At 51.2% G+C, this 26178-nt stretch overlaps 8 protein-coding genes across 8 annotated transcripts; 3 read left to right on the top strand and 5 right to left on the bottom strand.

The window, feature by feature from the left end:
* Positions 1-52: 52 nt before the first annotated feature.
* PFLUO_LOCUS3491 (uncharacterized protein) lies at positions 53-1888 on the bottom strand (the record flags this gene model as incomplete). The annotated part of the gene is made up of 1 exon (XM_073780743.1): positions 53-1888. The coding sequence occupies one exon, from the start codon at positions 1886-1888 to the stop codon at positions 53-55; it is 1836 nt and encodes a 611-aa protein (XP_073637568.1).
* A 1400-nt stretch (positions 1889-3288) lies between these two features.
* On the bottom strand, positions 3289-4301 carry PFLUO_LOCUS3490 (uncharacterized protein; the record flags this gene model as incomplete). Its single annotated transcript, XM_073780742.1, has 2 exons — positions 3289-3315; positions 3375-4301. The coding sequence occupies 2 exons, from the start codon at positions 4299-4301 to the stop codon at positions 3289-3291; spliced, it is 954 nt and encodes a 317-aa protein (XP_073637567.1).
* Positions 4302-11910: 7609 nt separating this feature from the next.
* On the top strand, positions 11911-13032 carry PFLUO_LOCUS3489 (uncharacterized protein; the record flags this gene model as incomplete). Its single annotated transcript, XM_073780741.1, has 1 exon — positions 11911-13032. One exon carries the CDS (start codon positions 11911-11913, stop codon positions 13030-13032), a length of 1122 nt encoding a protein of 373 aa, XP_073637566.1.
* Positions 13033-13575: 543 nt separating this feature from the next.
* PFLUO_LOCUS3488 (uncharacterized protein) lies at positions 13576-14884 on the bottom strand (the record flags this gene model as incomplete). Its single annotated transcript, XM_073780740.1, has 2 exons — positions 13576-14733; positions 14816-14884. The coding sequence occupies 2 exons, from the start codon at positions 14882-14884 to the stop codon at positions 13576-13578; spliced, it is 1227 nt and encodes a 408-aa protein (XP_073637565.1).
* Positions 14885-15393: 509 nt separating this feature from the next.
* On the bottom strand, positions 15394-15999 carry PFLUO_LOCUS3487 (uncharacterized protein; the record flags this gene model as incomplete). The annotated part of the gene is made up of 1 exon (XM_073780739.1): positions 15394-15999. One exon carries the CDS (start codon positions 15997-15999, stop codon positions 15394-15396), a length of 606 nt encoding a protein of 201 aa, XP_073637564.1.
* A 569-nt stretch (positions 16000-16568) lies between these two features.
* PFLUO_LOCUS3486 (uncharacterized protein) lies at positions 16569-20075 on the top strand (the record flags this gene model as incomplete). Its single annotated transcript, XM_073780738.1, has 3 exons — positions 16569-19010; positions 19061-19562; positions 19609-20075. 3 exons carry the CDS (start codon positions 16569-16571, stop codon positions 20073-20075), a joined length of 3411 nt encoding a protein of 1136 aa, XP_073637563.1.
* Positions 20076-23286: 3211 nt separating this feature from the next.
* Positions 23287-24639, top strand: PFLUO_LOCUS3485 (uncharacterized protein; the record flags this gene model as incomplete). The annotated part of the gene is made up of 6 exons (XM_073780737.1): positions 23287-23500; positions 23565-23632; positions 23696-23954; positions 24003-24085; positions 24142-24282; positions 24337-24639. 6 exons carry the CDS (start codon positions 23287-23289, stop codon positions 24637-24639), a joined length of 1068 nt encoding a protein of 355 aa, XP_073637562.1.
* A 190-nt stretch (positions 24640-24829) lies between these two features.
* Positions 24830-25930, bottom strand: PFLUO_LOCUS3484 (uncharacterized protein; the record flags this gene model as incomplete). The annotated part of the gene is made up of 3 exons (XM_073780736.1): positions 24830-25420; positions 25473-25762; positions 25822-25930. The coding sequence occupies 3 exons, from the start codon at positions 25928-25930 to the stop codon at positions 24830-24832; spliced, it is 990 nt and encodes a 329-aa protein (XP_073637561.1).
* Between the last annotated feature and the right edge of the window lie 248 nt (positions 25931-26178).

The raw sequence follows: 26178 nt of genomic DNA, 5'->3' as shown, positions 1-26178 counted from the left end.
AGATGTCTATACATTGAATCACAGGCGCAATATATTCCTGTTGTCTGTCACATTATGAGACTATTTGATCAATGGGCAACATCAACGTTGCATCACCAAAAAGATTTGCCGACGGTGAATCTTCCAAAGTCATTGACAGCGAAGGAAGGTCAGGGAGGACAAAATCGCCGATGTTCATTGTTTGGTCCCCCACTGCATAGCTGTCTGGCTCCTCGCTCCGCGGCATGTTCCGTGCCGAAGATGCAGTAGAAACAGACTCATCGCGGACAAAATTCTGCGACAGCCTGTACCGCTTTGGTTGGTGTTCCATAGGCTGCCAATCTTGACCGACGTCGGTACTGGGTGAAACTTCGTGGTGCTCAGCATGTTCCCCTCCTCTCTTACCAGTTGTCTGTTGCCCGTAGCGATCAAATAATCCATGGAACAGCTTATGCCTATTGAAGTCAATCTGCGTCCGCTGCATGTCTCCCGCAATGAGCTGCTGGTATTTCCCAATTTGGGGCCACTGGATATCAATTTTGCACAGCATGTCAAAGCCCATCTCGACATCGCGCCAGGCCTTGCCGTTGAATGCCACGTTCTGGGCCAGGCGCATACAGTGCAAAAGAACTTTGGTACTGGCGTAGACCGCGCGGCTCTGCTGCACCACGAAATGGCTAATGGGCACGTTCGCAATCACCCGCGGTGTGACCTGAATACAGTTGGATGCGGCCTCTGCGCAGCGGAGAAATGTTTCCGGGTCCGCGGCGTTGAACTGCTCAATAGATGTCCGGTAGAGAAGGACGATCCCGATGTAGTAGGATGATACGGCAATGGTTTGTAACGCTAGAGGTCTCACTTGCCTGCTTGGATCCTCTGTTTTCGGAAGAACCTGCTTGGTATAGTAATCTTCCAGTTCGGCGTCAAATCTTTTCGTGCAAGCCCGAAGTGTATCCCACATCCTGTCCTTTTGGACTCGACGGGACTTGCGGATCCATCGTATCGACCTGTAAATGCGGCTTATGGTGACATGAAAACCTGCGATGACCGAGTACCAAGGGTCTGTCTTGGCATCAAGTCCCAGTGCGGGACAGTTTTCGTCGTCGTAGTATCTTAGGTCACTCTCCGTATCAGAGGTCGCCATAGGCTTGGACAAAGCCGTTGACAGAGAGCAGTCCAAAATATATAAACACCACCAGACATTACCGCGTGGGTTCCAAGTCTCGCCAGCGTCGGGCGCTCCGTCTGTGCTATCTTCAAGCTCCTCTAGTTCCAGGCCTTGATACAAGTGGATTGCGTGACCCGCGATGGCCCATGCACCACTCACGTCACCGACTTCGATCAAGTAGAGGCTGAGAAGACCCAGCGCGATGGCGGCGTTGATGGAATGTTTCCCATCCCGCTGGAATGGCAGTCCTGGACACTTGGAAGTAGCATGGGAGTAAAGCAGATCTCCGAGGTTTACGCGCTTGTAAATTTGCAAGCCAGGTTGGTCAAATATCGCGTGGTCCGCTGGGATCGCCGACGCCGCCACGGCGAGTAATGCGTACAAGAGAAACGAAAAGCTGCTGCGATCGCCATCACCGCTTTGGCGCATAGATAGCCAGCGATCATATTGCCATTGAAAATCATGTTGTTGAATAATAGGGAATATAGGGTAGTAAGAGGAGTAGAATGTGTCAACCAGAGCTTGCAGCAGGGGCTCCGTCAATCGGGTCACGTCGACTGCAGCGGGATCTGCTTCTTCATTGAGCGTAGGGTCCAGGATGTTCTCCAGCAGAGCACCAGAGCCGTCGAGAGTCAGACCTCCTAGTCGACTACCGTCATGACCTTCGGAAGGAGGCGACTGAGATGTTGGTAGCGGCGCATCTGGCACCCCTGTACATTGTACACCCTGGAGCTCTTCCATCGGACAAGGACCTTCACCGTCATGAAGACCGGTTGCTTGCCCACGTACTAGCGCATCAGAACCCTGATTGTTCTCTCTTTGTTGTTGGCTGGTTAGCTGTAGCCGTAGTGTTTGCTCCATCAGTTGGATTCGGTTCTCGAGCCTCATGACGTATCTATTGCAGGTTGGTTAGCTATAAATCGTGTACTATAGGCATATATAATGAACAAGAGACATACAGCGGATCCGCTGACCCTATCTTGTTGCTCGGCTCCTCATAGACGCATGCTGCTTGCTTGCGACTGCAACTTTGGCATGGGGACTCTCCATCGCACTTTATTTTCTTGCGGCGGCATGCCTGACAGGCACGCCATACTCGCTGGCGCTCATGCATTGATGTTGGGGTGTGCACGTGAACTGTAGAGTGCACGCCGCAGGGAGTCGTGCGGAGAAGACCAAACGGGCGGTAGGTGGGCAGGTCCTGGAGATAAGGGGATCCGCCCGACTAGACTGGGTCTAACCCTATTTGAATCGGATGGAGAAGAGATAAGAGGAGGCTACGATGAGGATACCAAAAAGGAAATACCACACCCACAGGGCCGTTTTTTCGGTGCTAGGCAGTCTGTTGATAGCCATAGACCTGCCCTCGTATAGGGGCTTTCGCTGTGAACAGTGGACAGCTACAAGTGACCGTCCCAATTGCAGCCGAGTCGTTGGGGGCCTTGCGAGCAAAATAACCAACAGCTAAGCGGAAGCTCGGCACGACGAATCTGAAGGCATCGACTTTCTGTCTTGTAAATTGTTGCCAAATGTCTTAGTTGTGCCACTCTAAATGAACATCCCTCAGATTCCTAGCTTTTATTTTGTATGTTCTATACTCTCTCTCTTTCCGATTCTTCTTCTTCCTCTAGATTCGAAGATTTTGAATGAACAGCGCTATTCCTTTCCACCAAGAACCGGAATCTCACAGAATATATCCCGAACTGGCCATTGGAGCCAAATAACCACCGTAAATTCTAGCTACCTATGGAAATTATGTAGGTTCATTGATACTGATTACAACTTCGAGATATTTCTCGGCTCTAGATTTGTCCATTCTTTTACGTCATTGAAATCCATGACGGTGTTAGGGCCCCCGAATCTTCCCAACGTATCATTCCAGTTCCTGTTCACTGCAGACTCGGGGTCCCATTTAACAACCTCGTGAATCTTTTGGGCAACCTTATTCTCCATAGTATCCACAACAAGACCCCCAATTGATGGGAGATACTTGAAACCTGAGAGAAGTATTTCCATTAGCCATAGACAACTGCGGAATTATTTGAGAATTTCACGGCTCACCTCTACCAGAAGCACCGCAGCCGAGAATAAGAGAAGGGTGTGATGGATGGCGGTCAACGATAAACTCGCGATTAGCGGTATCAGCGCACCAGCAAATCCTTCCGTAACTGAATGGACGGTCTGCCAATTGTGGCATGGTCTCTCCAAGCAGTGCCCTTATTCTCACTTCGGATTGCTTGGGGACCTGCGTCTTTTCGAACGGAATACTGCGAACTGGCCCATCCTCAAATTCCACCATATTGACATATCCGGGATGTTCATCGCAAATTTTGATCTCACCAGATGAATCTGGCTCAAAGAAGAAACCTTTTTCGATGTTGAAGATGACAGGCATATCCTTGTAAAGCGCTCGCTCCTCTGGTGTTAGCTTGATATGAACCAGTGTCCAGGCCGTCGGGCGTAGCTGTTGTTTGAAATCGAGAAACTGCCCAGCATTTGCACCGGCACATAGGATGGTTTGCTCCGCGTGCCAAATTTTGCCGTCCGCAGTAACAGCACCCCTAACATCGTTGTTCTCGAATATGAGAGTTATTACCTTGCCTTGGGGATTGCCTGTCACAAATTTGGCTCCCAGTCGTTGGGCTTCGCGAGCTGCTGCAACAAGAGCGTCTCGAGCCTGAGCCCACCCAGCACCTGTCTTGGCAAAATATCCTTTCCATCCCGGAAACTCGCCTTGGAGCACTCCGGGAGGAGCCAACTTTTGAAATTCTTCTGGCGTAGAGATCTTAGCCAGGCTGGAGCAGTCTTCCGGCCTAACACGCACTCCGAGTCGGTCGAGGCCATTTTGTGTACAGGCGGACATTAATAGACCTGAGTCATGGTAATACGGTTGGAAGAGGGGATCCTTGGTCCATCCCTCGAATGCCTGGTCGCCAAGAATCTCATTGACTTCGATTTCATCCTTTCTGTTACTGTATTGTCCGGAAGATATCACCTTGTTGGTGTCATTGCCGGCGGATATGGAGGACGGCACTGGATAAGGGTCGAGGACTGTGACATTGGTGTATCCCCGGCGAGTCAGATGAAGGGCAGTGGATGTACCCCAAGTTCCTGCCCCAATGATCAGTATGGACGAGGTTTTTGTGATGGCCATCTCTATGGAACTGGTTATTCTCAGACCGATTGAAGAATATCTTTTTTCGCAGTTACTTACTGTACGGTGTGGAATGCTTCTTGGAATTGAATGGAGTGGCCCTCAGAACCGTAGAAACACCAATAAATCAAACCTTGGCTTTAGCAGTTTTCGTCTTGTCCTTTAAATAAGAGTAGTTCGCTGACAAGGTGCCTAGCCAACTCTTAACGGCTTATATTTGTTTCAAGCCCGGGAAGGTCCAAGCGAATGCGATGGCTCACGCGATATCTCGGGCCTAACCATCACCGACCCCGTCTGCTAGTCGAAGCATAATTAGGCCATGGGTGGCGATCTCTTCTCTTTGAACTTTCGTTTCCACGTTACACGTTACACTGCGCGTTGATTCTTTCGGTGGCTTACTTTTGAATTTCCTTTTAGTTTGAAGCTTATGGAGAGCAATGAGGATTAACCCCGCAGACTCAGGCTGCCGACTGCATTTCTCCTCTAGATCCTCCACCTTCGGAGAAGCTCCGACGTTTTGCCATTTCAATCTCACGCTAAATTTGATTGGCTTATACCGGCATGCCGAAGAGACTAATGTATGGGACTCGCTTGGACCTTACCCTCCGTCCGTATTTTTGTCGATAAAGAGCACGTCCCGTGAAACCCGGCATTATCAGCACATGGCGACTATTATCCATCAAAAGCCAATGCGGAAAATCTCCGGATTCCCATTCGCCGTATTTTCGTTCCCCATATCCCATATCTACTCTTTATACTTTTGGCCTCGTCGAGGGACGCTAACGGAATCGCTGTCCGATTGGCAAAGAAGCGACAAGACCAAATTCTATGGTACCACGCTAGGTTTTGAACCGTCTTAAACACATATAAAGAGGTCACTAGGCGCCAGATGCTGCACGGTAAGAAGAAGCCTTCATTTCATCTCCATCCTCATTCTTTGGTTCGATTGACAAGTCATCGCCATGGCTGCTCATCCATCCCACCGCGAGGATGGCCCACAGACGCCCCAAGATGATCCTTACATCAACGACCCTGAAACCACTAAAAAGCCGGTTACTGCGGATGAGGCAATGGAAATTGCCATTGGAGAAAGCAATACGGTTGAGTATACAATCGATTCAGACAATTCTCCCTACCTCGAAGTCCGGGCCAATGTCCCAAATACGGACGACCCTAGCCTGCCCGTCAATACATTGCGCATGTGGTTTCTTGGCATAGTATTTACTCTGGTACAGGATCAACGAACATTGAATTAGCAAAACTGTTATGGTCCCGCTGACATCATATTGGTCAACAGGTCGGAACAGGTGTCAATCAGTTTTTCTCAATGCGGTATCCCAGTGTCACCATCACTTCATTGGTTGCCCAGTTGGTGAGCTATCCCATCGGGTGCTTCATCGCCAAAGCACTTCCTATAAAAACCGTTCGCATATTTGGCAGCTGGGATTTTGTCATCAATCCCGACCACCACTTCAACATCAAGGAGCATGCAGTTATCACAATTATGTCGAACTTGAGTTTTGGCCAGTCTTGGGTAAGACATCGGGTAAACACTCTTTATACTCAGAAGGCGATACTGACACCCTAATAGGCGAGCGCTATCATCCAGGGGCAGAAAGTCTTCCTAGGAATGTCCACTCCAGTCGGCTACCAGATCCTGCTATCTCTTTCAATGCAGATGTTCGGCCTTGGCTTGGCCGGGTTGGCCTACAAATACATTGTCGAGCCACCACAAATGGTAAGAGATGCAAACCAGACAGTTGACCTATCCTTGTGTACGCTAATTTAAACCAGATATGGCCGTCCACTCTGGCAAACGCTGCATTATTTGAGACTCTGCATAGCGAGTCCAACCCTATTGCCAATGGTTGGAAAGTCTCTCGTTATAAGTTCTTTTTATACGTTTTCGTTGGGGGTTTCTGTTGGTATTGGCTTCCGGGTTTCATCTTCACTGGGTTGAGTACCTTTGCTTTTATTTGCTGGGCTGCTCCACGTATGTCTCTGCGTCCCCGTTGTGCCGCCAAACAGACACCAGCTAACAACCAGCAGACAACAAAGTCCTTAATAACCTCTTTGGCATGACCACCGGCCTTGGATACCTGCCGACAACTTTCGACTGGAGTCAGATTGCGTACAATCAGTCGCCCCTTGTGATACCTTTCTGGGCCCAGGCAAACGTCTTCGCGGGATGGTTTTGCATATATGCGGTTGTGGTTCCTATACTCTACTACACCAACACTTGGTTCACAGCCTATCTCCCTCTGACTAGTTCGGATGCTTATGACAATACCGGAAACTTTTACAATTCTTCCAAAATCCTGGATTCCACGGGAGCTATTGACGAAGACATGTATAAGGCATACAGCCCAATCTACCTTCCCGCGACCTTTGCTATGAGCTACGGAGTTGGGTTTGCAGTTCTCAGCTGCCTTATTACCCACGTGCTCCTTTACCATACGAAGGATATTATCAGCACATTTAAAGGGGTGAACAAGAAGGATATCCATGCCAGGCTCATTTCTCGGTACCCAGATGCCCCTTGGTGGTGGTATGGGATTATGACGGTAAGCTGAGATCCTGTGGAATACCTAGCGCCTGTGGAATACCTAGCGCCTGTGGAATACCTAGCGAGTGAACAAATAACAAATAATTAGGTCCTCGTTGTTATTGTGGCTATCATTACACAGTATATATGGAAGACTGGGCTTCCATTCTGGGGAGTGTTACTTACATTCGTTTTGGCTACAATCTATGTCATTCCCGTTGGCATAGTTTTTGCCGTGGCGAACCTCAACAGCAACGTACTGACTGTTCTCGGGGAGATTATCTCGGGTTACGTCCTCAGGGGTAGGCCACTCGTTTTGCTAATCTTCAAGGTACGCCTACAAATCTTCGCAGTGGCCTTGGTATTATCAGTACTAATCACTAGCGTCCAGTTCTATGCATATACTGGAATCAGTCAGGCTATGATCTATAGTGCAGATATGAAGGTTTGTTGTGATTATTGTTTTGCTTTTTGAAATCAATTCAGCTAACCGTTTAGCTCGCGTTATACATGAAGATTCCTCGTCGAACATTATTCACGGCGCAGTTGATCGCTTGTATCCTAGGAAGCTTGACACAAAGTGGGTGGTTTATCGCAGACTACGTGTTATTTGATCTGCTAACGGAATTTTGCAGATGGAGTCCTTTTGTGGATGCTTGGCAACTTGAAAGATGTTTGTTCCAGCACCCAGTCTGACGATTTCACATGTCCTCAAGGTCGGGTTAACTACAATAGTGCAATTTTGTGGGGAGGTAAGTCTGATGCCGTACATAGTCTTCGCCTTTTTACAACAATTTATTAATGTAACTGTTTTCAGCGATTGGTCCATCACGACTGTACAGCTTGGGTAAGACGTACTCAGGCCTTTTACACATGTTCTGGATAGGGGCGGCTCTTCCACTCCTAACATTTTTCTTGCGAAAGAAATGGCCCAACTCAAAGCTCCTTACCGCCATCCATTGGCCGATCTTCTTCGCAGGGACCGGCAACCTGCCACCAGCAGTATGTCTTGACCCATGTAGAATCGTATCTCACTGACAGCATTTTTAGACCGGTATCAATTACTCGTCTGCTTTTGTAGTAAGCTTTATCTTTAACAAAGTGAGTAGTCATTGATCCAATCCTGTCTGGGTCTCCGTGCTAACTCGGTTGCTAGTATCTGAAAAGCCGCAAACCGCAGTGGTGGGCCAAGTACAATTATGTCCTTTCCGCCGCACTCGACTCTGGAGTGGCTGTCTCTGCAATTGTGATCTTTTTCACTGTAGTCTTACCTGGGGTTTCGCTTAGCTGGTGGGGGAACACCGTCGATTCTGGCACTGTGGATGCGCAAGGTATTCCGTGGAAGGAGTTGGCAGTAAACAAAACCTTTGGACCAAAAACCTGGTCCTGAGCGGAAAGCGGCATCTTGATCAATGGAGCATGTTTTTCATATCTCTTTTTCCTTGCCATCAATGGGCAGAGCCCGTCAAGACTTTCTTGTCTCTGTTTTCAACTGTCAATTTATAAACTGTGTCCGAAATGTTCCATTCCAGCGTCACTAGTGTAGAAGTTCCAGAAACTTGGGAGCTTAGGTCCAACGGTATCGAGTGAGTCAGGGGCACGAGAGTATCTGAAAGTATGAGGACAGTCCGAGTTCGTTGTCAATCTTAACAGATACCACCAATCTAGCCATTCACTACTCAGCCAATATTAACGAAAATCAAAATTTGTTGGATGCCCAGTCTTAACTCCTAACCTACATGCACGGATGCTATTTAGGTGAGCATTCATCCTGTATTTCATATTGGATAGCTTTCTGCTCCTTCTCTTAAATTGTTCTTTGAGCCCACTAGCTAACCGATAATCAGTATACATACACAAAATTCGGATTCTGCTTATCCGTCAAATCAGCGAAAGCTGTCGCATTCAGCGTCGGTCCATCTTCGCCCTCTTGCTCACGTAAGATTTCACATTGTTTCTGCTTCTGACGGTTTTCCCAGATGAACATGTAACGAATCACAAAGAACAAAAGCAGCTCGAGACAATTGGCTACCAGAAGAGAACCGATACCCAGGCGATAGGTTGGTGCCTGGTCACTCTTGTAAAAGAATGGGCTGGCGATGTTGCCAACGCATACACCAAACCATATCATCCCAGAAACAATCATTTTCTTTGATTGCCCTCCTACGTTAGAAGTAATAATGGAAAGGCAAACCACAAAAGAGGCCTGGTATGAGCCGGTCAGGTAGCTGTGGGTGCCAGAAAGAAGATTAGCGACCTAAGACGAAGCAGTGAAGATGGAATGAGGGCCCACTCACAAGCAGATCAACCGTCCGACGTAGGCGTCAGCTGGTGCAAGAAGAAACCCAAGACCACCTGCGATGGTTGGAAGCATGAAAAGAGCAGAAACCCAGGTCCGACTATTTGTCGGTAGGTATTGATTGGCAATGGCTCCTAACACGATCCAAATCACCACAATTACACCTTGTGGTATGCCCAATAGCGCGGTGTAGAGAGTGTTAAATCCAAGACCTTCAATAACCAAGGTTGAGAAGTTTGATATTCCGCCGTTTGGAATGTTGCTAACAACCCCAAGTAGGAAGAATACCCATGTTTTGTAGTCGAGATAAGCCTCTTTGATTTGGTCCCATTTGATTTTTCTCTGCTCAGCACCGGTCTGGTTGTGTCGCAGGCGAGCAATAATCATCAGCCTCTCATCGCGAGTAAAGCCTCGAAAAGTGGCAGGCGAGTTGGGAAGCACTAGGGCCAGTACAATTCCCCAGAATGAGCAGCAAGCACCGACGATGAGAAACTCATAGCGCCAAGACTCAAGTGCGCCTTTTATGTGACCAATTCCGTAGCCTATTCATGGTTCTCAGCTAATGCCTAAATGATAGCGCGGTCAACCTTACCAATGAGTCCACCACCAGCCACGCCAATGCCATTCCAGAGGTAGTAGGCTGCAATTCGCCAGGGCTGTTCTTCTCGAGTATAGTATGTTGATATAATCAGCATGAACGCAGGATCTGCAATGGCTTCAAATGCGCCAGAGATTACCCGAAGAGCAGCGAGAGCGCTGAAAGTCTTCGACGCTGCCTGACACATGAGCAGTGCTCCCCACATGAAAATGTTGAAGCTGAGATACCAGGCTGGGGGCAGCTGCTGCATGATTAGATTAGATGGAATTGCCCATGCTAGCCATCCGAAGTAGAAAATACTCGATAGCCACGAGTACTGTGTGCCTTCGAGATGCAGAGAGTCCTCGATTCCGAAAATTGCCGCATATGAAAGAGTGGTCTTGTCAACATACTTCAAAGTGATAAATCACTGTTAGTGGATTCCTCCAGAATACAAATCTTTAGATGGGCATTACTCACGTAGAAAAAGTAGCAAATTCCTAGAAGGGGAAGAATTCGCAAATCGAGTTTACGTATGAGCCGCCTCTCCGCATCTCGATCAATAGCTTCATTGACAGGATACTTTTCAAGTGCTTCAAGATATAATTCTTTGTGCTCCTGATGGATCATTGCAGTCGTCAACCCTTTGGGGTCGTTTCCTTTTGATTCAACATCTCGCATGTCCTCAATGCCCGCTATTTCCGCCACATCCTGCTTGGAATCCATCGTGTCGGAAGATAGGGAGAAAGTGAACGTTGTTGAGAATGCAAATGGCAGCAAGGCTGGGTTGAGGCTTGCGACTGGCTTTTGACCATTAATATATCAACCACTCCACCGAAGCTCTCCAGCCGACCTGATTACCTAACACCGCTTCTGGTCTCCACGTAATAGTTTTGTATCATTTGTGGAAAAAGAAAGGTCGCGAAAGCCTCCAATATGGGCGCTTTGATTAACCTTCCAGATGAGCGGGGAAGGGGAAGATGACTCGATCCGGCAATGAGATAGCGTGTTCCCCCACACTAGTTACTTGACCCCACGCTCCACCTGCCCCAGCCCCCGTTGGGCATGCCGTATATTCTGTGTCCCATGTGACGTTTCTTTTCCAAGCCCGTGGGGGTCGTGGGGAAATGTAACTTCGGCGCATTCCTTGGCGTCGGATACAATAGATTGAAGAGCATGCTTCAAGATCTAATATTTGAAAAGAGATGCGAAAGTGTGGAGGATAAACCCGACAATTTCTAGATATATATTTTACTACCAGAAACCGGTATAGTAGTAGACCAATCCAGTCAAAACCCGGCTGGCCGCTGAAGAGAGTACCTACAGTAGTAGTCAGGGTGAACCCCGCAGTGTCGGCGACAGGATGTAGTTCTAACCAGCCATGTATGCGTTCGTCGGTCAGACTCGCATTCTTCATTATGACCAGGTTAAGAAGTGGAGGTAAGTACAGCAATCAGATGAAGATGAAATGTTGTCGATCGACTGGGTGACGGCATTGCCGAAGACGAGCATGTCTGGGTGCGCTAGGTCAGAAAAGTTGATGGGAAGAGAGAAAGGAAACAACAGAAAGAGTCTATGAAGCCAACCACTCTAAGCCTAATCGAGGATATTGACGTGCTTCTGTCTGTTATCACAGGCAGTGGTGAACTATGTGAATATAAGTTATCACTTAATGTGTAAAAGATTGACATTGCCTTGGTGTACTCAGACATTCTAGACATCACCCATACGTACAGACTAAAGCGTCTGCCTCCATACAAAAATCCATGAGGCCAAAGAGTGCATACAAAATGATCCCAAGCCTCAAAAATAAGGAGGTCAAGAAATTGCGAATCGTCGCAGGCCGAGAACTGATAAGCCCGCGGGCACGATCTGGTCATAGGAAAAACTGTTGCCTCAGGTAGTAATCTAGAATACCTAAGACACTGAGGAATTTCGGTGTCTGCTAGTTACTATCCATCGCTGTCGCTAGTATGCACAGAGCATTAGCAAGCTGAATATGCCACTGGCCTCATAGTTGAGCGCAGCGTGTTCCGAACGAACAGAACAATGTGGGGATGTTCAACCTCGGCAACTCTGTTTTCTCCACATCGTCGGCTGCTCCCATTCTACCAGGCACTCAATCAATTCCTCCTTTTGCCTCCAATTCAAAAAATTACAATTTTTCATCCCGGTCGCTCCTACGAAAATGTCCTCGCCATCCTCGCCCCCAGCTAAAACCTTTCAGGGCTGGGTCGCCCACGACGCGACCAGCCCTCTGACCTTCACGACCTTCTCCCCGAAACCCTTCACAGACATCGACGTCGAGATCGCCGTGTCCCACTGCGGTATTTGCGGAACAGACATCCACACCCTACGCTCAGGCTGGGCCCCCACTGACTATCCCTGCGTGGTCGGTCATGAAATCGTCGGGACCGTGGAGCGGGTCGGCAGCGGCGTCGCAACACTAGCCTCATCCACGGAGTCGCGCAAAATCCGCGTCGGCGACCGCGTCGGAATCGGTGCGCAGAGCATGTCCTGTCTGCGGCCGGACTGCGAGGCCTGCGCCGATAGCCAGGAGAGCTACTGCCCGCGCATGACGGGGACGTACAACGGCCGCTACTCCGATAAGAGCAAGTCATACGGCGGATTCGCGACGCACTGGCGCGGGCCTGCACATTTCGTCTTTCGCATCCCGGACGCCCTGCCGTCCGCTGAAGCAGCACCGCTCCTCTGCGGCGGGGTGACGGTCTTTGCGCCGCTGCACAAGTACGGCGCCGGCCCGGGGAAGACGGTCGGCATTGTTGGAATCGGGGGACTGGGCCATATGGGGATTCTTTTTGCGCGCGCTCTGGGCGCAGACCGTGTCGTGGCTATATCACGCTCATCAAGTAAGCGCACCGATGCGCTGCAGGGTCTCGGCGCGGACGCCTTCATCGCCACCGACGAGGACAAGGGTTGGGGGAGGCAGCACTCGCGGTCGTTGGATATTATTATCTCGACCGTGTCCGGGCCTGGCATGCCTTTCGGCACATACCTGCGTCTGCTGAAACGTAATGGCACCTTCGTCCAGGTCGGCGCGCCCGAGGACGCTCTTCCGCCGCTCAAGGCGTTCTCGCTGATCCAGAATGGCGTCAAGGTCACCGGATCAAACATTGGGTCCCCCGACGATATCCGGGCTATGCTACAGCTGGCCGCTGAGAAGCGTGTCTTACCCTGGATCCAAAAGAGGCCCATGGCCGATATCAACGCCGCACTGGTGGATATGCATGCCGGCAAGGCTCGATTCCGCTATGTGTTACAGAACGGGGACGCCCAGGCGAAACTGTAGGCTGCCGCGAGTGGGCATCTGGTCCGGTGTACATAAGCGTGGACGGGCCGGGTACCGGCGCCTGGCCATGGCCGCCTGACTGTATATAGTCTCGGTGTCCGCGGACAGCGACCGAGTGTCCATTTTGGGTTATCTAAGGGCGTAGCCTCGTGGTAGCACGGCCCAGACACTAGCCCCAGGATAGAAAGCAACAACGGATTTGTCTCGGCGGAACCCTACCGATTGGCTTTAGATGCCAAGACACGGCGTGCCGTCTTTTCATGGAGCCTTGCCCCGATGCGGCTAAACGTGCGAAGTATACAAACCAGGGCCCTCTTGATGGAGTTCATAAGAGTGACCTCATGATGAGCAAATATTGGTTTCTTTTGGCGTTTCATTTGTTGATTTTGAGCGGGACCCCGGCTGCCCTTGGTTCTGTTTGTGGATATCCATGCGAGCGGAGTCCGCATCGTCAGGCCTCCAGGTTACATGTTTCTGCGCGAATATGCGACTGTAATAATAATTTTCTGAATAGTGATAGTTATTGTTCCCAGGTCCCGCCGACTACACTTGATCGATGTAATTCTCGCCAAGGATCTCGCGCATCGCCCAGTGCACCAATGGTCTCCACTGATCATCCAACACCGCCCACACAGCTTGGGCCACCCGCACACACCACTCGTCAAAACACCACCGGTGCTTGAGATACTGCAAGAGCACGCCATAATGGGCTAACATGACGAGTGCTAAGGGCTCTCGTTCCCGCAGCAGCTCCAGGAATCTTTGGGGTAATATGATCGCCCACCGACCCGCAATGGTGCTGGTGGTCACGCCACTGCGCACCAGGCCCAGCATTTCGGCGAAATTCTCAATCGTCGCGGCGAACACCTCCGTTTCGTGCTGGGCGTCGCGCAGTCCGCACATCCGGTTCGCTTCTTGTAGCCGGGTGACAACGGCCTTGTCCTCGTCGCGCAATGGCGCGTGGTAATCATCCAGGTGTAACAGCGGCGCTAGGGCGCTGCCGGGGATCACGTCCCGAATGGATCGTATGACTTGTTGCACACCGCGCGAAAGCACGAGGACTTGGTAGAGATCATCCAGGCAGCTCCAGGGGTCTTGCACATCCGGGGAATGCGGGAACCCAAATGTATACACGACCACAATCCCTGCAAAAGCAAACATGGCCTTGGAATTGGCCTCGTTGATGTCCCCCAGCAGCCCGCGGAAGAGCGCGAGCGCTTGGTTCTGGTGTGCCACGGCGCGGCCGAGATATGACGCTCGCCGAGCCGGATCCGGGCTTATCCGGGCGAGGTGTAAGGATGACAGGGCCAGAATGCTGTGCATGAGAAACGGATGGGAGAGCGCCTCTTCAGGTACGGCGGATCGCCAGACTGGATCGGTGTGCTCGTTGCGCGACAGGGTCTCGTAGGTCGAATTACACCATTGCATCATCAGCTCCAGGTCGGCCGTGTTGAGAATCGGCGCGGGTGAGGCCACTGCTGGGTCCTCGCCGCGCATCTGGCCCAAAATCCCCAACGAGTCCGGCGTCCCGACACTGCCCATGATGGACTCGCCGGGCTGGCCGCTGTCGGACCCGGAGCCACGAGACACATGGCGAGAAACAGGGTCCTCGTTTGCCCATAATAACGAGGTGGACGACCCATACTCACACTCCGTATGGCGTTTGGCACAATTGGAGCACGTCGGCCGGGCTTCATCACACTACCATCCAACTATTAACACACAAAAAAAAATCCCAAGTGAAAAGAAAAAAAAGACCGTAGTCGAATCAATCAATAAATACCTTGACTCGGCGCCGCTTGCATTCCGCGCAGCCATGCCGTGATTTGCGATGAGGTCGTCTTAGCGCCATGGTCATGCATACTGGCGTACCCCCATACTATCCTTGGAGTGGACGAGAAGGCCCTGGATCTGGGAACCGGCGCTCCTTTAAACAGGCAACAGCATAAGTTGGATACTATACGATTATGTAAGGCCGGACCCTGGGCGATCAGTCCAGACGGGACCACCGTTCCCAGTTTCTGCCCGTCTGAAACAATCTGTGACGACGCGGTGCTTGGCCGGAAGCCTTAGTCAATGGGGACCACACACTTCGACAGAAATCACTCCTTGCCATTCCTTCGTTGGATCGTTCATCCACCATTGGAACCCAACACTGCGCCAAGAAAAGGAAAGAGCCAAATACACCAGGAGAAAAACGGAGGTATCACAATACTAGGGGAAAATGAAGGGAAAGCTTATCATACCCGGCCGCCCCCACCGCGTGCACACTTTAATCAACACGAGAAAAAAGCCAAAAAGAAAGGAAAAATCTCGGATGGTTCGCCTTGACGTGTTCTGGCACAGGCAACACAATACTCATTAAGCACCGCCTCCACCACCACCACCGCCGCTGGCTCCGGCAGCAGCGCGCGCGCGGCGTTGCTTTTCATGCAATGCAATCCCTGTAATGAGGGTCATGAGGTTAAATCGCTCGCCATAGTCGACATAAATGTCGAGCCGGCCCGCTTTAGACGGGGAAAAAGGATTTGTGGCGGACGAGAACACAGCAACCACTTTCTGGCTGGCATCGTTCACCATCTTGTAGTTATTCGCCAATCCCGTGCCATGGGTATGGGTCTTCTTCCAGAGAAATGTCTCTGGCCCGTGCCCGCGGTCCACTTTGAACATGTAGCGGGTTTTCATGAAGCCGATGTTGGTCATGGTCTCATACGCGATTCTGGCCGCGGGGTCCGAAGGATCGCCGAGACCGCAATCAATCGAATGCGACATTTTGGCGAGCCGCGCTACGCCTTTGATTGGGCCATTCTCGTGCCCCTCGTGGAAGGATAGCGTTGGCTTGCCAGGGGTCCAGTGCGAGTTCTCCACATAGAATAAGGCCTGGTTACTGTTGGGGCCGGATACCTCGTAGGAATGTTTCCAGAAGGTGTGGGTGATGTTGTACGAGACCTGTGGTGTGCTGGGCATGTTGGGGATTTGGGAAGGGCTAGTCGAGGGATCCGGATAGAGGCAATCCACTTTAAATACGATTAGGTGGCAGACGTCAACTCAGCCTCCTTGGGGCGCCCCCTCTCTAACAATGCCTCATCCAGTAGGTAGACGGATGGCCCCTTCTCTTTCGGATCAGCCTTGCCTGGCCACCACGGACGCTGATCCAGTCATGAACGGCGGCCCCCAACTCCACTGGAAACGGTTCGAAGGGTTCGTACGGTAGCCCCCAAGCCGGGCTGCCGGGGATGCTGTAAACACGTTGACTCAGCAATCACATGACGTACGGTCACCTGACCATCGCGACCCCCCAAACCAGGCGCGTCCAGAAAGACAAGCAAACACAAAATGGAGGCTCGCTGACACTCACTCTCGCATCACCACTCACCTCTTTCTTTCTCACTCGCACCCGCCTGCTCAGCTCATCCCCTGGATTGGCCATCCTCCTGGGGCGACAAGCTCGACAAGCTCGACCGCTGGAGCTGTTGCGGCCCAAACTTCCTTTTGATGCCCGTTCTTCCCAGCGCCATCAACTGCAACATCCCGCAATGACGTTCCAGGTCCCCTACGATGATGAGACACCTCCCTCAACTCCAGACAAGCGCCGCAGTCTCCTCAGCCATGTGACGACTACGCCTGCCGGCCCACCGCCGTCCTCGACAAATTCGTTCACGCCGCAAGGGAAGCCTCCGTCAACTGCGTTTGGCAGTTCCCAGATGCAGAAACTCGACTTCCAGCAATCCTCCAACTCGATGTTTACCAAGTCCGGAAACATCAACACAAACGACAGCATTTTTGGTTCTTCCTTCGCGGGATCGACCAACTTTCAGCCAGAATCTGCTCCCCAGTTTGCAGCGCCGCAGTCGCGTTTCGGTGCCTCCAATGGAAGCGCATTTGGAAAATCAGTGACTTTTGGACAATCTAATGGATTTGCTTCGTCACAGATGAGCGGGTACGAGGACGAAGAGGACGACGAGGAAGACATGGAGGAAGAGGAAGAAGAGGAGGAAGACTACGAGGATGAGGATATGGATGCGAATAACCGCCAATCCTCGAATCGCCTCAGCTTCTTGGACTCGAACTTCGGTAACCCACTGCCGCCGCAGTCCCCTGGCTTTGGCCAGCCCAAACCAATCTACTCCAATCCCACCGACGCAAGACGACCCAAGCTAGATGAACGCTGGGCCCATCAGTCGCCCATTGGCAAGACCAAGCTCTCCCCCAAAAATCCCTCCGCCATGCCGTCCATCCTCCACACCCTTGCCTCTCGATCTCGTCTGCCTGCTGTCGATGAGCCAAGCGATATGATCATCAATACCGAAGATGCGCTAGGCCGGGTCTATGATGAGCTGCGCGAAGCTGAATACAGACATGTTGACTTTGACTGGATTCTGTCCTACATCGCGAACAAGCTGGCAGCCACTTGGGACACGTGCGCCGACCGCAGCGGGATCTCTCGACCGTATGGCACCGGATCCAGCATTGGACCGGGAGAAAATGCCCCGAGTTTGGTCAAGGCAAGCTTCTTGGCATCGATTCTTCTGCAAATCCACCACCCTTCTCGCTCCTCTGCCCCCATTGCTAGCGCCTCCAATCCCGCCGCGCGGACTGCGCCCAACAGCATGGTGAAAGCCATGGCACGCGCCAGTGTCGCTACTCCTCTCCCACAGATTCTTCTCGACTGGCTTAATGGAAACCATTCCTCGCAGACCAACGACCTGACAGCATTAAGACATGTTGAACCGAACCCGACTGCCTCTTCAAACTTCTGGGAAATCATCAACGCAGCTGTGCTCCGTGGCCAGTTTGCCGAAGTGGCCAAGGTGCTTCGATCGGCAGACTTCAACTACGCTCGGTCTTCTTTGGAAGATGGGTTGCCTCAGCCCGGCTACCGCGGGGCCCAGCTACAAAATATCCAGCGCTGTGTCAACAAGGCTCTGCAGATCTTGGATTCGTGCCCGGGGTTCCAATATGATGACTGGGACATTACTGGACCGGATTGGACCCTGTACCGGAAGCGCGTTCTTTCCGCGGTGAATGATCTCGAGGAGTTTGCAGAGGGAGAGGAACGAGACGACGCCCCCATGCCGGCACAGGACAATCATTTCCAGGCTGTCAACTTTGGACTGGGGAATTTGGGTGGGCAGAATATTTCCTTCACTCAGTCAGCACGAATGGCCGAGAGCCGGGTCCCGTGGACGATTTACCAAAGCCTTCGATCTCTCTATCGTATTATCCTTGGCGACCCGACCGCTATCAAAGCCAATTCCCAGGACTGGGTGGAGGCGACTATCGCTTTGACGGCTTGGTGGGACGGCGAAGATGACGAGGGTCCAGACTTCCGCAGCAGTACCGCCAGCAATGAATTCCGACAGTCTCGCGGCTCCAAAAATCCACGTGCGGTAGACCGTAATCTGCGGGACGCCTATCTTCGACGTTTGGATCTGGCTTTCAGCAATGCGACAACCGATAAGTCCAACAAGGCCGGGTTCCGGGTGAACACGATGAATAGCTTGGAAGTTGGCCTGGCCTCCGTTTTCGAGAGCAATGTGGAGGGTGTGCTGGAACTGTTGCAGACCTGGTCGCTCTGTATCGCCTCTGCCACAGCAGAGGTCGCGACCCTTGGTGGATGGTTTGAGACGAGCGGCGGCGCCAAGAAGATGCCCGGCTTGAGTGAAAACGACTTGATGGTTCTGTCGTACGGGCAGGACAACCGGGCGCCCGCACCGAGTGTCAACCGTGATGATATTCTGCACAAGTACGCCTCTGCGCTAAATAACCGCAAGTCCGTCGAGAATGAAACAGGGGTCCGTGAAGGGTGGGAAATGGCGCTGGAAGTTCTGAGTCGACTCGAAGATACGCATCTGATGAAGAAGGCTGTGGGTGAAATCGTCGACAAACTTCCCATCCAAACCACCATCCAATTGGATAAATTGGTCGTTTTGTGTTCCGATTTGGGCTTGGAGGATCAAGGCCGAAGAGTCTCGGAGGTAGGTTGAGCGCCCGGTGTGGCTGATTGTGAAATTAACACCTCTTGCAGAAATTTGGCGATAACATCGTCGAGAAGGCCGAGAAGTTCGGCCTCGCACTACTGTGCTACGCTCGCGCTCAAAACCGTCGCAAGGTCAAGTCCGTTGTCGACTTGCTTATCTCCTACAGTCTGGTCCAATCCCGTGCGTATCCCGCGACGGCCGATCTGGACCCGGAGCTGCGATCCATGCTCAAGGAGCCCAAAGCCTGCCTGTCGGCAATTGCCTCCGTCGACGAGGAGGCCGCCCGCATCCTTCAATTCTACCTCAGTGGCTACGCGACACTACGCCGGTTCTATGAAATTCGTGACGAGGCCGTGGAGCTACAAGACGGCCAGCGCCCGCGCTTCAAGCCTCTGGCCAGACGACGCGCTGCTGCTCAAGCTCTGGCGGCCGTTATTGGCAGTGCTGCGGACAACATCTACGGAGGTCTATACGATCCCGAGCGCGATCCGGCGGTCCAGGTGGATGGCCTGCTGGCGTTGTTGGGGGAGGCCTTGGTGTTTGTGAACCGTAAGTCCGATCACTTCCTGATATGGGCCGTACTAAATTTGTCTAGAACCCACCCCTATCCTATCCGTCTCGCAACAATTTACCATCCTCTCAGCGATCGAAGACCTGGAGACGGTGACTCCGCGCGTGTACGCACAGTGCGAGGAATGTGTCCAGGCAACACTGCGGGAGCACCACTCCCCCGGCGCCGGTGGGTCTGACACCCATCTGGCTCCACCCTCGCCGCGGTCACTGCTGAAGAAATCCGTGTCCTCGCTTTCCGGATCGACCTTTTCTTTCATTGGTAACGACATGCTGGAGTCAGCTCGCGTGCAACCCGGTTCTGGGTCTGGCCCGACGTCTGTGGGTAGCTCAGGCGTGCTAGTGCCCCGACCAGGTGGTCAGGATGGCCAGGGTAGAGGATGGGACTGGCGGGCGGGTCTGCCTGAGTCGGCGACCGGCCAGGACATCCTGCGGTTGTTGCGCCTGGGGTTGGCTCAAGGATTGAGCTTTGGTGCTTTGGGCGTGGCTTAGTGATGCCTCAGTCTGTATTAATAGAAGGAGTCTGGGATTGATGACATTGACTATGGCGGTGATTCTCCTTCCCCTGTCAGGGCTAGTATCGGACAATGAAGAGAGTCAATAAGTCCACTGCTATCTAGAGTAATTGCATAATGCCACACAACATCTAACCAGCATGATGGCCCTATTGCATAGTACGTCATGACGTGACTCCTCTCACCTGGCTGCAAATCCTAGCGACTCTGCCTCCGGTGGACCTATTTCCCCTCAGCCCTACGCTACACGCCAATCCTGTCACCCCGGTTGTGTTCATCGGCTCCCTAAGTAGGCATCCCAAACGAACGAACACCCACCAACCAATCTAATCCTCGAGCACACCGACATGACCCCAAGATTCACTGATAATAATCCACGCCCGATGAATCATCGGCTGGACAGGACACACTACTTACGGACTCCTAAGCCCCCAAACTTCGAACCAAACCAAGTGGATCCGCTCCAGCCCCCGTCAGCCTCGCCGAGTCAAGCCCCCAAGTGTGGCTCTCGCTCACCGACTCTCCCCAGCCAAAGCGATGGGCCCCGCACCTGGTTTCATAGTGGCTTCACCGTCACTTGCTGCTCAGCCACATCCCCGGCTAGTGATATGTATGCTGCTAACCGTTAGCGGCCTGTCGATCTGACGCACAGCTGAGCCTTGACACCTTAACATGATGATGATGAGGATCGGTGCTTCACTAACTATGCCCACTCTGTACATCTCCTCGACACTAAGGACGAACATCCCGCCGAAGCTTTTCTCCGTCTCTTCAGCCTCTCCTACTGCTCCCACTTCCGATTGGCGTACCCCCCGTCGGTCTTTTCCGAGTGGATCTCACTTTTCCTCTATTCTTGGGTTTCTGCCTGGGACATCCACACAATCCGGTATGGATTGATTGCCTTACATCCCGGAGCACCGGTCCTCCTAGTCTTGTTTAGCGTCATCTTTCTTGCAAATGGACATCATCGTCTTATCTTACTAGTATTAATAAAGCAAGTCGGTCTTTACCCTTTTCTTTCGCTTTCCCTAACTTCGTTTTCGGCCTTTCTCCCGATCCCTTCGTTTCCTCACAGGTGCCATTCACTCTTTTTTATTTTCAAGCGTTGCGAGCGTTGCTGGGGGCTCTCTTCGCCGTCGTTCTTTCGTTATATTACTGCCTATCTATTCTATTCCATATTGGCTGGCAAACTCTCGTTACGGGCACCGACATCATACTCTTCAAACGCCATTCATTCATTCATTCACCTACTTGTCCACGTACTCGCTACAACTGCATCAACACTATCACAAACAATCACTTAATCGAGTCAAGTCAACATGTGCTACCGCGTCGTCGAGCGCTACGCCGCCTGCAAATGTCTCTACTTCGAGCACTCAATCGACCCCTGCTCCTCCTTCGGCCAGCGTGGTCATGCCGTTTTAGAAAAGACCGTGCTGGTCGGGTATGCTTGCTCGAGACATACTCGCTGTGCTACGGCCTCTGCTGCGGCCTCTTCTCTGGCGGGGACCGGGAACAGGAACCGCTGGCCGGATTCTGGGTACTCGAGTAAGGGATCAGGTCGGTAGGTTTTGCGTGCATGCATGTGTCCTGTGGGCACTACTGCTGTTTGCTAGTCTGTCTATCTCTCGTGAGCTCTGCTGCTAATGCTGAGTATGCTCCTGGTGAGCGTGCTATGCTTTGCTGAACACACGCTACTCGACTTCACTCCTTTAATGACCAATGTCTCTGCGAGAAATGCCAGTTTCTTCATGATAATGTCTTGAGCGCCTCAACGACCAGACGTGCCATCTAACACCGGCTGTTAACGTCACGTCTGGTTCTTATGCTGATATGCGCTGGCGATAAACGAAATAAAACGTCTTGTCTTGCCTCCTCTCGCACTCTGCGCCCATTTTCTGTGTTTGGGGTGGTGCTTACTGGTGAGCACTGCCACAATCAAACGCGGTTGATTCGCACCTCCATTGCAGAGTCTCTACCTGGTGTCGGGATTCTGCGGGAGTTCAGAAAACGCTGGTTCCATCTGGAATGGAAGCGCAGTTGTGGGGATGATGTGGGTGGGGCGGGAAACTATTTGGCTATTGCTATTGCTGTTATGGGATTGCTTCCATTCATGGCCTGATTGATGATGGTAGTTACTGATGGATGAAATGGCCTCGATTGACTCGACTGATCTGATCTGATTGATGGAGACGTTACGATGATGCATTGCTGGCGTTTGTTCGTTCTGTCGTTACATATCTTAGCGGATGCCGTTCAGTCTTTCTTTTGCATGTACTCTACCCTACGATGAGCAGGCTGGTCCCTGAATAGAATAATCCTCATTCATTTGATAATCTTTCACAGGAGCCAGTAGCACCTGAAGGCAAATCATTCTATGTATATGGCCTAAAAGCTTATACAGTTACTCTCTGTATCTCTCCAACATGTCTCTTAGGCAAGGACTTCGATCGATTGAATGGCTTTTCTCCTCTCTTGCCTCTCTTGCCGCATCAGAAAAAGAGCCTGTCAGCGAATCATTTGCATAGCCCCTTGGGCCGATCCAAGAACGTTCCCTTCGGCCACAGTTCGGAACCGACAATGAAGTCCGCTACCAGTACCGAACATTCCACCCGTTAATGGTCTAGCCCCGGTGCCTACATGCCGCCACCAGCCTAATTCTGGCGAATCATTTTTCAACCTTAATAGTCACAGGGCTGAATTCATCGGTTCGGCATTCTTGGCGTTATTATGCCAAGCCTTTTTGGTCGTGGCTGGCATGGTCTCACTGCATGTACCCGCATCTCTAGGAATGACCATCAGTGATTCATTTGGCTATTGGTCTTCATCAGGCACGTTGACTACATGTATCGATCATGAATAATTTGTAGTTTCAAAGGGGTTTTGAAACATCGCTTAAAACCCATATCTTTTTCCATCCAGACCGAGAGTAACCCCAAAAGCAATGCTACCATGGACCAAGGGCGCCCCCGGAGTTCTAGAGATCTGCCACCTCGGTCAACGACAATTGGCTTGGCAGTCAAGCTTTTCTCCTTGCTGTCAGACGCAATCCTTAAATGATGCTGTCGCCTGTTTCAGCGACCGCGTTGTCTTTTCGTCCCTGTTCTTCTCCGGTCACCCCAGATCCCTTCGGTCGATCATATCAAAAATGATCATATGACCGAATCGATTTATTCGGTAATAACGTTATGGCTTGGGTCCATAACTTTCATGGTCATGACCCGGAAGACGAAACCGCCCTGATCATCGCTATCAACCTTCTGTTCCCGATTCTCGCCCTTTCGGCCGTCTTCCTACGATTTTACGTCCGACGATATACCAACCGTTCCCCATGGGTGGACGATTACGCAGCTTTATCCAGTGCAATCTTGACGATTACCCGGGCGGGAGTGGTTATTGCTTGTAAGTTTAGTCACTTTTTGGCAGATTAGTGGCCACCATGCCTAATTAATATTGCAAACAATAGTGACACGATGGGGAATTGGGTTGGATGACGCATATATTCCACCTGAAAATGAGATCCCAATTGGCAAGGTATGATCAGTATGATGAGGACTTTTATGGATTCCTTGACTTGCTGACTGTGAATTATTTCAGCTGCAATATGTCACTGGGCCTTTGTACACCCTCGCCCTCCTCGGATTCAAGGTTGCTTTATTAACCTCGTACTACCGCATGGGAGGCTTCGTCAAGACATACCGCATTATAATCATTATTGTCCTCGTCGCTGTTATCCTCAACCAAGTTTTGTTCACTTTCCTCGTTTTTCTCACCTGCATACCGATTGCAAAGCAATGGGATCCTTCTATTCCTGGGCACTGCATCAGCGCACTCGGTCTTTACTACGCTATTGCCGGTAGGTTAAATCAACATCCAAACAGCAGTTGAAACTAACTTTGTTTAGCAATGAGCATTGTCTTTGATCTCATCATCATCGCCCTCCCTCTGCCTGTTCTCTGGAGGCTCTCTTTGCAACGCAAACAGAAGGTACCATTCCCAGAAAAACCGTTGTCCACAATGATGGTCATGCTAAACAAATACAGCTCGTGTTGACTTTTATCTTCACGCTTGGATTCTTCATCACTGTTATCCAAATCGTCCGCATTTTGAGTTTGGAAAACCTGTTGGTCTTTTTCAACAGTCGGACCACCATTATCTGGATTACTATCGAGATATGCCTAGGGGTAAGAAAAAGCCTTTTCTCAAAATCGTCTTGTCGACGCTAACTCACAAAATAGACGATAATCTGCTGCGTTCCAACTTACGGCCCTCTCGCCAAGGCCGTTGCGTCTTCCTTCCAAAGACGCGTACAGACGTCTTCTTGGCACCTCAACCTAAGACGTCAAGCCACTCCCGAAAGGAAATTTCATACTATCCACGGATCTAATGACACACGGAATACAACGACTATCAGCTCTAGCGCACCAGAGAACTGGTTAGACACAAGCACCAACGTGTGTGAGGAGCATGCTAGCTCACGGTTGTTCCCGGATCATATCCACACCACCACACAGTTTTCGGTCGAAAAGAGCCCAATATAATAGACTCCACAGTGCCTCTGTTATTTTGAAGGCCTTAAAGAGTAATCTGACTCCATAGATAGACATAAAATAACCATATCTTGCCAAATTTCCAGCGCCCTCAACTAAGATGTCTACGAGCGTCAGACTGAAATACATACTAAACCCATTCATGTTGCATGATATATGTGCAAATACAGATACCAGCTATCTACACCGGCCCCTTCCCGATAACGCTCTCCAAGAAATCAAATCCCTCTCGCTGCAACCACCAAGTCCGCGAGCCAACCTTCATCATCGCCGCAAAAGTATGTTCTTCATCTGGTACCTCCGTCATCCCACAGCGTACACCAGCCTCTTGCAATCTGCGAAGCAGCTCACGGCTCAGTTCAATCGGGACCATCGTATCCGCCATGCCGTGCACGATATAGGTCGGCGGAAAGTCTCCACTAACATTGCGTGCAGGATCAATGAGGTCCATCTTCGGGTCTGTAGATTGTGAAGCTGGATATACCGCATCCATGACGGTCCCGCGCGAAATCTGGGTGAATGCGAAAGCGTCGCGTGGCCGTGAGAAATTCGGTCCTTTTGCTGCTCCGCTTTCTGTCTGTCCTTCTAGTGATACAGAGCTATCTGTTGGTACGGGCTTCTCTTCGTATACCTTGTTCAAGAACGACTCTTCCAGGTTAGGTGGCAGCTTGGCTGCGATGTGCGGGAGCGGTTTCTTCCAAAACGGGTCGGTAAAGTTCACTGCGCCATATAGCGAGAGAATCGCTTTAACTGGCTTGGGGACACCAAACCCCTACTCAGGTCAGTCTCACATTTGCGTTTAAGGTCTTTAAAGTTGGAAGTACCAAACTCAGAGCCAAGTGGCCGCCTGATGACGTCCCAAACGCAGCCACATTCTCCAGATCTGCACGCCAACTCCCCTGCGACGAGAGATACTCATCCAGATGGCCTTCATATATCCACGATAGCAGATCACGGATGTCCTGCATCGGCCCGTCCAGGAGATTCACTCCCGGGCACAACCGGTGATTCGGCACAAGCACGATCCAACCGCGGCTGAGACAGTCGTTCACCTGAGGCAGAGAGACCATGCCGCTATGGCCGAGCATGAATGCGCCCCCATGAATATCGATGACTGTTAAATTAGTGACCTGGTTCTGAGAGGACGGAATGGACTATAGACTGCTAACTTACCCACGGGATATCTCCTCTGCTCCGACGGGGCAGCGGGCAGGTAGATGTCTGTCGTGACTTTACTACCACTTGCCTCCTTGTAGAGGGCTGTCAATGGATCAAGTGACATGTTGACTGCGTCTGTGTGACCGTCAATTGAACATGGAACATCCATGAATGTTTGGTTGGCACGGCGTATTTAAACGAAGGTGGGATGCGGGGATGGAAATTCCAGCTCGGGATTTCCGAGCGGGTCAATTCATTCCCCAGAACGATTTCCGTGGATTTTTACAATAAATGGGTGTTTTTCTTGCATCTCAAAGTGCAGCACTAATTAGTTATTGTTGTCGTGATAATAATAATACCCGATCGAGTAAC

The sequence above is a fragment of the Penicillium psychrofluorescens genome (genome assembly GCF_964197705.1).
Source record: "Penicillium psychrofluorescens genome assembly, chromosome: 2".
Taxonomy (NCBI): domain Eukaryota; kingdom Fungi; phylum Ascomycota; class Eurotiomycetes; order Eurotiales; family Aspergillaceae; genus Penicillium; species Penicillium psychrofluorescens.
The sequence above is the reverse complement of the archived record's forward strand: the minus strand, read 5'-3'. Positions and strand labels throughout refer to the sequence as shown.